This window comes from Hyposmocoma kahamanoa, unplaced genomic scaffold (genome assembly GCF_003589595.1).
Source record: "Hyposmocoma kahamanoa isolate Upper Pololo Valley unplaced genomic scaffold, ASM358959v1 100021, whole genome shotgun sequence".
Classification (NCBI taxonomy): domain Eukaryota; kingdom Metazoa; phylum Arthropoda; class Insecta; order Lepidoptera; family Cosmopterigidae; genus Hyposmocoma; species Hyposmocoma kahamanoa.
This window is the reverse complement of record NW_020653200.1, coordinates 4,067,129-4,079,279: the sequence shown is the minus strand read 5'-3', so window position 1 is coordinate 4,079,279 and position 12,151 is coordinate 4,067,129. Positions and strand designations below refer to the sequence as shown.

The window sequence follows — 12,151 nt, the reverse complement described above, 5'->3', positions numbered from 1 at the left end:
GATAGGGATCGTGAATTAAACAATACCTTAAATCTCGACAGAGACCGAGAATCAAATTCACAAACCACGCACCAAAAAGCGACTAAAGCTGCGAATTAAGGTCGGAGGAGAAGCGGAAATAACTGTTTCGCTAGACCAAATGATTTAGGTATTTACTATTAAAGAACGGTCTTATAAAATAATGTACGATACACCTGAGTTTATTGTCTAATTCGATGCATGATGGGATGTACTTTACTTGATCATGTAAAATCTCGAAAACAAGCAAAAATAAAAGTCTAATAGGAATTATTTAAGAATCAAATATCTAACTTTGACACTTTCTTTTTCATATGGACATATTTCTCTTTAAATACTACAGAGAACCTGCTAAATTTTGGTTTTCAAATGAAGCCCTATTAGTTACTAAATTAACATTTATACTAAAACTTGAAAATTTCCCAATGGTTTGACGACACGCTGCGCCGCCCGCTGCCCCGTCAGTCGCCATCGCGCGCATGTCAACGTCGGATCTGTGTCAAATTTTCTCCGCCTGTTCTTATTTTATTCATGTTATACCTCCTAAAATCTAGTGCGCGCAAATACTTCGCCTTAAGCCATAAGTAAGACCGGGAAATAAATCACGCATCAAATCGCGACAGATATCATAAGTCAATACACGAACTAAATCACGTATCAATCTGCCAATTACACCAAGAATTAACTTACTACATTATGATGGCAAGAGGTATACCTCTATACATACAATAAAGTCAAACTACGTATACGTAGTTTAGCGAGGAAAGTGTAATCTAAACATATAAACCAAATATAATGTTATAATGTGTATTGGGTAATTATAGCCTTGTTTGCAAAGTAGGCACCTTAAGAATAAACGACATCATATCATTTTTATTTTCTTTTTGTAAATAAGAATTTGCATTTCGTAATGTGACTGCAAAGACCCTCGGGTTATAACATTGGTTATTTAAAAGCGAAAGTACAACGTAATTAAATAATCATTTCCAAGTACAAGAAACCCCTCTTAGGCTGATGTCTAAATGATGGGGCAGGTTGTTAAATTAGTACGTGTACTGGTTATGATGCCTGTTTCGCATAGGGGGAGACATTACTACACCTGCTTTATACATCATCGGCCCATTTGTACGTCCCACTGCTGGACTCGGATCTCCTCTGAGGCGAGTATTTTAGGTCATATACCGTCACGCACGCCCAGTGCGGGTTGGGGGCAACTTCAACCGAAGTTCTTCCTTCACTGAAAAGCCCATGGTGAATTTCAAATTAAAGTTTTATTTTTATACTTTATACAGTACCTACTACAAAATTTATCTTCCTTTCATTCGCTGTGTAATAACTTTTCTATAAACCTCGTGCTGGATGGATTTAATAACAAAACTATGTACGTTATAGATAGTTAAGTCAGTAAAAGTTAATTACTAAATAGGTTCCAGACATGTTTTGCCTGTGTTATTGAATAGCACTAAAGTATTGAGTACGAGCGTTCAATTGCCTATTTTGAATCGTGAAACTGATAAAGATCACGGGTCTTTAGGTTGCATATATTGAATTCTTTTTCATAGGGTGTGAATGAATATTTAGGAATTTCACAAAATGGATGCCGCTTAGTCGACGCGTCAAAAAGCCCTTTGTTATCTGGGCGTTATTTTTCAGGGGGTTTGAATCCCCCGGACAAAGCGAGCCGCATATTTCACAAGACTGTAATCTCGTTCCTAGTTCACAGGATTGAGGCAAGTTTTTTTCAGTGTAGCTCGTTAATTCTCCCTGATTTATTCTGACTGCTAGCGTTTGGTAGGTTCGTATATTTGTATGTCATAACACACATAACAAAAATATTTGACAAAAAACTTTGACCGTAATCGTATTTAAAACAGGAGGATCATTTTTAACCGACTTTAAAAAAGGAGGAGGTTCTCAATTAGACTGTTTTTTGTACGTATCTTATTAGACATTTGTGAACCGATTTTGATGATTCTTTTTTGTTGGAAAGAGGGTACCTCAGTAGTGATCGTATTTAAATTTCAAGACAATATAGTTTTCCACCCCTAAGGGTGGCAAACTAGGGGACGAATCCGGTTTCGCATATTTTCCGGTAACTGATTTCAATCAAACTTGGCAAATAGATGTAAAATTGAACGAACTTTTGAGGTCGTTTTTTTAAGTACTCTGTACTGTGATTTTATTTTTTATTTTTAATTGAAATAAAAGTGTATCATGGTTAAAAAAGATACTTAAAAGAAATATCAAGGCAAACTTGACTTCTGTTTTACAGCAGTAGTATTTTATTTATTAATAATTATATATTTGGACTTGTCGGGAATATACAGATGTTATAACGACTTCTTATTTGTTACAGAAACCTCGGTCGGTATATGATACTGCTGGGATGGGCGGCAATGCTTCTAGCAATAGACAGCGAGGGTGCGGAGGTGACGTGCCCGCAAGAGTGCCAGTGCCGCGTGGTGCCTGACCGAGAGGAAGGCAGGGCGCTGCGCGTCGAGTGCACGCGCGGTAACATGCACACTGTGCCAGTCGACTATCTGGACCGCAGCGCACAAGTTATCGTCATCGCTGCACCCCCGGAATTTCCTAACTTTCTCACAATAGGCCCCATATTCACTCAACCTACTCCCTTTGCCTATCTTCGTGAACTTCATATCGTCAATTCAAATGTTCCTTCTATTGGCCAGTATTCCTTTTGGGGCCTTCAAAACTTAAGAGTCTTAAATTTGACGCACAACAACTTAACTGCTATAGGAGCTGATAATTTTCGGGGGCTCATAAATCTCACAGATTTACATCTTGACCACAATAAAATAGAGCAAATGCCAAGTGAAACCTTCAGGCACTTGACTTCATTGAGGACATTAATTTTGGCTGACAACGAAATCACATCATTAGTTCCTCGACTTTTTCGAATGTTAGCTAAGCTCCAGTATTTAGATTTGAGCACCAACCCGTTAGAGGATCTAAATCCAGAGGTATTCAAGGACATACAGCATTTGAGAGTGTTTAGATGTAGACGCTGTCTTCTTCGAAGAGTAAACACACAGATATATCACTTAGTGTCACATTTAGAAACTCTTGATTTAGGAGAAAATCTGTTCAAATACCTAACCTCAGACGAATTTATAAGTCTTAAAAAATTACGTAAATTAGAACTGGATGGAAATCAATTGTCAGTAGTCGTAGACAACATGTTTGGAAGGAACCGTGAACTACGAGCGTTGTCCCTAGCACGCAATCGTCTCGCCCTGCTGGCGCCAGCCGCACTCACCAATTTAACGAACCTCGCGCACTTGGATATAAGTCACAACAAAATAGACAGGTTTCATTTACAAACTTTCGCTCCAGTTGTAGATTCATTAAAAACTATTAATTTCAGTGGTAATAATTTACCCCTCAATGAAATTGCTATTCTGCTGCAGATTTTACCGGAAATACATGGCGTTGGACTCGCCAATTTATCTTTGGAGGAGATTCCTTCCAATTTCTTCATTTACAATGAACATTTGGTGGCTTTGGATATATCTTGGAACAAGTTAACAAAATTTCCATATAAATTGCTGACAAAGACAAAATTTTTGCAAAATCTCGACATTTCACACAATAAATTGCAAACTTTAAATGAATTGGATCTGCAACGATTGGAAGCGATAGCGCAAATAAACCTATCAAAGAACACCTGGCGTTGCGACCAATGTTCCGTTGGAACTATGCTAATTTATATGACAACTACTGTGCTGAATGGTACGATACGTCACGCAAAGTGTTATTCTCCAATGAGATTGCATGGAGTAAGTTTCGGCGAATTAAGCTTCGACAAGTTGGACCCATGTCCAAGCACTCATGAGGCGCAAATGAGTGTAATAGCGGGGTTGATGTTACTGTGTGTAGCGATGGTGGCAGCGGTGGCTGCAGCGTTGTGTTGCACGCGCCGGCGCGCCGCTCGTTACTATACTAACGAGGAAAAGAGAAGAGAGCACGAGCATGAACATCCGGATGAGTTGCTTGGACGCACTGAGCTTGGCAGTGTAGCTACCATTCACGCACCGTATCATCTGGTGACAAAGGGTAGCTAACAGCGTGCCCAGCTACCGTGTGAGGTGGTGCCCGCGCCGCCCCCACCACGTGTTGTGCGTATTGGACACGAACCTTCACTGGCCTCGGTTTCTGCTACGGCTTTCGACGTTGCTTCTTTGCATTACATTCCGCCACCCACTGTGCCCCCGACGATACTTGAATGTAACGATTTGTGATACGAATATGAAGACGATCTAGTGTAAACCAAAGAAAGTATATAAAACTGTTTGACACATACGTAAATGAAAAAAGAAAATATTTTTTTTTTGTAAAGTACGTTTAAGAAATTACCTTTATAATGAACTTAATACTAACTGTACAAACGTATGGTTATAAAAATATTTTTTTACAAATTAAAATTTGTATGTAGATATTCGAAGTAGTATTGAAATCGGGCGTTCATTATTGTGTACCTATGTGTTAGTGATAAGTTTAAGGATAGGTAGATAACATAATTAAACAACATTTAAGCGATACTTTTAGACCCGAAACAATATACAAAACGAACGATACCATTGGAGTACATGCTGGATCGTAAAACATAATCTAATTACTTACTTAGTTGTATCTCACCGGGAATATTATGATGTAAAATGTATAATGAAATCGTAAATTACAATTATAAGATAGATATCTAAGTAACAGTTACATAACAGAAACAAAATATTTCTTAAAGTTAGTACAGTAAGTATAATTAATTATCTACTCACTAAGAATACCTTATCAAATGCTTACATTTATTCTGTTTCAAGTTGTTAACTCTGACTTCTATAATCCTCACTTATGATGAAGTATTAAAAGTACATCGCTCAGTTTATGATAGTTAAGTAAAGTGAGAGATTAAATAATAATAAATGTGCATAATATTATGTATAGCTGCAAATAAAATTTAGGTTAAAGAAACAGGCTCGGTGCCAAAAAATGTTACACTTACGACACTCGGATTCTATTTTGTCTTGTATAAGTATTTTCTTAGTATATGTACAGGACGTCTCACAGCTATGGGAAAGTACTTTAAATGTTGTAGATTTAAAAGCAAGTTATTGCATTTAAAGACTTATGAACCGACCAAATGTGAAAAAATACCCTGTATTTTTGTGATGCAGACCGAAACGGTCAATTATAACCTACCAACAAATATATGACGGGAATAATACAAAGACCACGAAAAGTATATCTACAGTTAGCCTACATAAATGTAATTACACGTAAAGAAATAAAAGTAATATCTTTCCAGTACTGCTTAATTCTGCTTGCAATAATTTGTTGCAAGCAAAATTAAGTATCTACTTTGAAGGCCTTAAAGTCCACCGCATTCAACTTCTAGTGAAAACTGCGTGAACACAAGAGTAATGGATAGCTTTTATTGTTAATTTATTTCTGTTTCTTGTAGAAATTTCCTACAAATTCACTTAAAGAAATAATTAAGGTTTGTCCATACAGATATTATAAAAGTCTGTTTGTTACCTACCAGTCACAATAAAACGCGTCGAAGACGCTTCACGAAATTTGGAAAGGAAGTTGGTCGCGTGTTTGGTTTGGTGGTTGGTTGGTCGTGAAGAAAGAAGAAAGTTGGAAGGTAATGATAAATTCCTAGACTATCGTGGGGAGACAGAAAAATTGATTCATTTTTTATTATAAGCAATAATTTGTACTTCTGCATTTATTATAAGTAACAAATTTTATAAATGTTCGTTTAAGTTAATATACCTAGTATGTTACTTTTCTTTTAATTTTTTTTTTTTTAATAAAAATGAAATAAAAAATAATGTGTACATAATTATTTTATATTTGGATGGTAGTTTCATGCATAAAAAAATTAATTATATTTTTTTTCACATGTATTTTAATACTATATATTATTATTTTTTATTTTTTATTATAATTAATATTTTAATAAATATGTACTTTACTATTTGAAGTAATAACGTAGAAAAAAAAAAGAAATATGAGTTACACCACTTTTGCTATGATAACCTCAATTGAGTGTGTTGCGTTATATAATATATTAAAAACTCTTTCGATTAGCATAATAAAAAACGGTTTTCTTGTCATTCAATCGGATCATTCCTAAATGAGAGAAATACCATTTCAAAAGTCTTTGAATGCAGTATTATTACTTATTTATTTATATTATATATATTGTATATTTACTTTGAAACATAAAACAATGTTTCTATGAAGCAAAATATCCTATTTACAGTATTTAATATACTTTTACTCATAGTCCCATATCCGTGGGATACGCGGTATAAACACACAAAATTATTATTCTGTTTTATAAAATATTTTTGATTTTCATGAAAATGACCTACTGTTCTAAAAATATATTTCGTTCCTTTACTATCAAAAGTTAGTTAGTTATTAGTCTGTCTTTTTCGAAGACGGATTTGAATGTTATTTGCATGGCATTGCCAGTTTTCATAAAATTTTAAATAGGCATGTAGTTGTCGATATTTTTATCGATATATTGTGAAAGAAGGCAACATTTTGCCAAACATATTGTGAATATTACGATGTTCAAATGGTTACTAATTGCGTTATTGTCTTCTTTATTCCTGTTTTGAGACTTGGCCTACTAGTATCGAAATTTATGTCAAGTGTCAAGTTTTATGCACATTTTAAAAAGGAAATACGGGTATGGTTATCTATATTGAATTAAAATAAAAAACTTCAAAGTATGCATGTCTCCTCTTTGTATTTTTAATATATGGTCCTAAATGTACTGTATATAATATATGAAAAATTGACAATCCAAAAGTACATGTGCCCAGCAGTTAGACAAATAATTAACAAGTTCGGGGATTTATTAACCAAAATTCAGTCGACAGAATATTTATCGACTGCAATAATTAGCTGCTTGCAAGCGGGCAACAGTGAACTGTCATTTTAGTCCATCTTAAAAAAAACAGACGATGACTATAGGTAGTCATAGAAATATAAATTTAAATTTATTCCTCAACATTTCAGCTTTGTTTTCGTTAAATATTGTTTTCAATATTATCGGACTAAATCTGGTGGTATACACGTTTCTGAACGTATATTTAGTGCTCTATCATCTTTCGATCTATGAAACTATCATGCAATAAAGTGATTAGGAAACAAAAGGTCTATATAATGAGGTAATTATTATACTTCCATAGATTCATTTTCTTTTAGAGGGTGGTGTAAAAGTGCTGCTCCGTTTCAAGATGATCTACTCATTGGTGTAATTTAGTTTTAGGATAAGCAAAATAACTGCATTTACGTATTATTTTTCATTGCGCCCTATTTACATAATGTAAATATGTTTCCTGATGCCTCCGTACTCAACGTTATCTACATAAGTAACAATATACCAAAAGCGTATCTGTACCTGTTAAAAATATGTGTAACGCAAAGTGAAAATATAAAATAGCAATAATGTTTAAAGTGTAAATTACGAAACAACATTCATAAATTATAATAATAGAACTAAGGTCAATAATCATTAATATTTTTTAAGTTCTTGAATACCAACATAAGTGAAATGTGTAAATGAAGTACAATTAAACATATACTCATATATTACTTATTATTCACATGTAAGGAGAAACACCAAATCAGTAGTTGTGTACAAAATAATCAATGTATATTTTCGTTTTACTTTCCATCAAATATACATTTAAATAAATATCTCGGTAAGGCAGATTTATGTCCGAGATGTATATAAAGATAATAGAACACTAAATATGGTTAATATAAAATAGAAAAGAAAAAAAAACCTAAAGATTTATATTCGAGATTTATACAAACGAGGTTAGTATACACTAAATACGATTAATGTAATAGAAAAAAAGACAAAAAATCTAAAAAGATAATTAATTTCAGAGTATAGTTCGAACTAATATGCGTATTTAGCAAGCTTGCAATTATTAATTTAATAAATATCTGTACAGAGAAATCAAAATACATGGTAAGTAATAGAATGAAATATCGACTTCCACATGAACTTCCGGCTATACTTTTCATGTAAATAACGCTTTCGAAGTTTTCCTGAAAGTATGGTTTACATTAATACTTTTATCACTTTCGGCCTTCTACAAATTGTTTGAGTTTTATATTTAAAAAAAAATGAAACACAATAGCCTAAAGTTTTAAAATCGGTTGAAATAATATATAGTTTGGTAGGGTAAAAGGAACATACTTTATTTTGAGTCAAAAATTTTGAGCTTTAAGAAGAACAGATAGTCTTATAAGAATTAGACCGGCGTATAGCTTACTATCAGGCGTACGGCATATTCGTGCAGTCACTTGATATTATAAAAAAAAATTTCAGGAAAAATTTCAAAGAAGGACACAGAAATTGCGTTTATTTATCAGCTTTATATGTTTTAACAATCATTACGTTAAAATCAATAGTTACAATGTATTTGCAGAAAACGTACAAATTGTGTTAACGTTGCTCTTCCCCCAAAAGATGGGGTAAGAGGAACAGTCATTGTAATGTATACACAACTGCCAAATTTGTTTTTTCCGCCTTTTGTATTTGGAGCATCGTAGCGACATCTCTTATGAAAAATAGTTTAAACTATTTAAACTATTTTTCATCTGTTATATCGACGCGGTGATGATAGTGCCAAACTCTCTTCAAGTCCCTTTTCCCCCGGCGTTCCTATTACCCCGCCTGTAACTTAAGGTAACATCTATGGCAAGCCCCCACACCATCCGATTCAATAACAGGAACGGTTTTTTTCAGGATTCTGTTTGGTAACGAACGTGTTTCAATTCTAAATAAATGTGTAAATACACATTCTCTGCAAACAGGATCATGCAAAAAGAACCGATCCCTAATGAACAAGATGCCGTTGTGGGAATGCGCCGTAACTATGTGAATAATGCATACGTAATGACGTCATTGTCATCACATTGTGCAAATGTTAAAGTGGTTACACACGGCGACGTAGGCTATACTTGCCATTGCATCGCTACACTTGCGATTTATAGGCGATTGCATCCATGCAAATGCGCGACTACATCGATACAAAACGTGCGATTGCATCGATGCAATCGCCTAAAATGTTAAGTGTAGCGATGTAATCGATTGAAATCGCGCGTGTGTGTAAAGGTAGACGATTTGTGTTCGCGTCGCGGCTGATAGTCGCGGTATGTAACCGCTCTTAATGTTGTGATCACGGAAGTATCTATGTGGTCTGTGGTTCTGATAATGCGACGACGCATACATGTTTAAATAGTGAACTAAAATATTTCAAAATTGAACATAAATAAATAAATAATAAATTTGTTTCTTCACAAAACTGAAATGAAAGTAATAATAAATGTTGAAAGTTTATAGGCTGTCCGTGAGAAGTTACATTTTTATTTAAAATTTTCTGCTGATAGTGGTTTTAATCGGGGACCAGTCGTTACTCGATTTCTGTACGGACATACATGTTATACATATAATATTCCGAAGTAAAGACATAAATTTAAAAATAAAAATGTACATGATATCTAGTAATACTGATCAAGTATATAATTATGTATCCATTATATTTTTTTGTTTATATTTCACTGTAAGGAAAAACACCAAAACAAGTAGTGTGTACATACAAAAACATAACCAGGTAATAATCACAACTTGTATATACAATATAACATTTTAGTATACTATATTGATGATTGAATTACGTAACAAAATAGAAATGGCTAAACAAAAAAATAATAATTAAGCTATCCCAAATGTACCTAACCAGATGTGTAAATTGTAGATTTTTGAGTTGGACACTTTATTCAAATAATTGTGTACTAATTAATTATTCAAATTATTAATAAGATACTTGCAAACACATTTTTAATTTGGACATATTTACATATAAGGTGATTATATTTTCAAAGAATAATGGTTAAATTAGACTAATGACAACTTCCAAACCAATCTATGCATATTTTATTTTGAAACCGCATCTGTACACATGACACAGCAACAGGGCGTCCTTTAGCTCCACTTGCTTCCTCACTATTAATTTGGACAAGGGCGATCATGTCGATACTGTCTATTCCGATTATACTAAAGCATTTGACTTCATCGACCATCACATCCTGTTATCGTGCTATTGACTCTTTGACTCTTGGTAAACATATTGGAATGTTAGCGTGTTAGAGTGGTGTATCGTATGCAAAAACAGCGGTTAGTGTTCTCCAAGGCTCCTTGGTAGGTCCGTTCCGTTTATTCAAAAATGTTGCGTAGTTTTCTGAATTCACGTTTCACATTTAGGGAAACCAATTATGATATTTATTCTTACAATAGAGAGAATATTCAAATAACCTCGATTTCTTATTTATCATATATTTATGGCATATTGTGAAGAATCACATGCAATATTGTCATTTGCAGGGAGATATACCCGAAGTTTTTGTCCCTTGTAAGCAATGCTCATTGTACTCTGTTACATTGTAATGTAGAGCTCCGCAGCAAATTGGCATTTAGAATACCAGATAAACATTTCCAAACAAACTTTGCTTCATATGTCATAGTCACATAAAATTTTTCAAATAAGAACTATTATTTCTAAAATTATTGCACTGCAATTATTTAGATTTTAAATAGCAGCAATGTAAGTATAGCTGCAGGCTAAAAGTGAATACTTTGTTCGAGTCTTGCATAGCTAGAATTAACTGGGCAGGAATGTTAATACTAATTTTACTTAGTCTGTTTATGGGTATTCTTTCGGTATTCGTGACGTTTTTAATTTTTGTTTCTTCTTTATTAAATGCTGTAATGTTTTCAAGGAAACTATCCATGCGAAACATAACAATAGGAGAAGTTAGAAGGCTTTCTCAATACGTGTTCTCAATAAGAGTAGTACAGGGAATAAGTACTCTGAGTGACTTGGTACATATCCATATTGCCTATGCTAGATATACGCATACTGTTGCACGGCAATGTTACGATAAATTTGGTCCTGAATTCTTCCCTTGTGTGCTCACAAGGGAAGAAGCAACCCACTGAACAACAATTTTGTGTTTTTACTTTGACCCAACACCTCCTCTGCGATATCTTTTTATTATTAGTGCATTATTTATTATCTCGCTCTCTGTACATTTATAAAAACAAGTCTTGTGAGATTTCTCTAATATTAAGCTCAGTGTTGTAAACTATTATAAGAACGGTTAATATGTGTAAAAAGTAACTTGGTAACCAAATATACATATGTTGTATTCCTCATTCCTTAATATAAGAGAAGTATTAGTTAATGATATTGTGTCATTTATGTGTAACAATGCACATACATCTTGCACAAAGATAGAGCCTGTTTTCACCTAAATATAAATAATATAATAAATGTTAGTATTACAATAAATATTATGGATTGATACATATTAATTTCTAAACATATTGCGTAAAAATTAGAGACTTATGTGTGAGTCAAGATTTATTTGTATTATTTTATTACGTACCTAATGAATTTTATTATCAAAGTTGTGATAAAATCTACATATCTCTGTTTGAATTTGAAAATTCCCTATGTATTACGAAAAAGTGTTCTCTCCAAATAAGCGGTTTCGAAAAATTTTAAACTATGTAATTAATGTTTTTTTACATATAAGTACCTACATAATACATATAAATGTTTTAGTATAAAGAATATACTATTGTGTAATTGCTATAGTGATAAGATGAATTTCCATGGGCATTGCGTATCTAAACAAATCTAATATAAACAGTCAGCTATGTTTATATATAATAATGTGTATATTACAGCCTATACTTTATTACATTATAATTATAATTTAGTCAGATATTTGTCAAATTTTATTAAAGAAAAACGAACATTAAAAAAATGTTGAATTCGTTACATTAAATTATTAGTCTAGTTATATTTTATGTATCTACGGAATATTATGTACACTGCATATAAGTTCTTTTCTGTCGAACAGAAGTTGTACTGCATAAAAAATAACTACCGATGTAATAGAATATGGCGTGATTGAAACTTTGGTCACGACCTAAAGGCGCACACAGCCGCACTGAAATTAGGCATTATATTAATAAAACTGTGCCTAATACGCTGCCTACCTTCGCTCTCAC

At 33.2% G+C, this 12,151-nt stretch overlaps 1 protein-coding gene across 1 annotated transcript in view; it reads left to right on the top strand.

Annotated features, from left to right (window-relative positions):
• The window catches only part of LOC113237518 (toll-like receptor 6), a 59,610-nt gene extending 54,789 nt beyond the window's left edge, over positions 1-4,821 (top strand). Inside the window, exon 2 of the mRNA XM_026474072.1 lies at positions 2,375-4,821. Within this exon, the coding sequence (XP_026329857.1) occupies positions 2,375-4,100 (1,726 nt within the window). The 3' untranslated portion in view covers positions 4,101-4,821. The remainder of the gene's footprint in view (positions 1-2,374) is intronic.
• Positions 4,822-12,151: the final 7,330 nt, after the last annotated feature.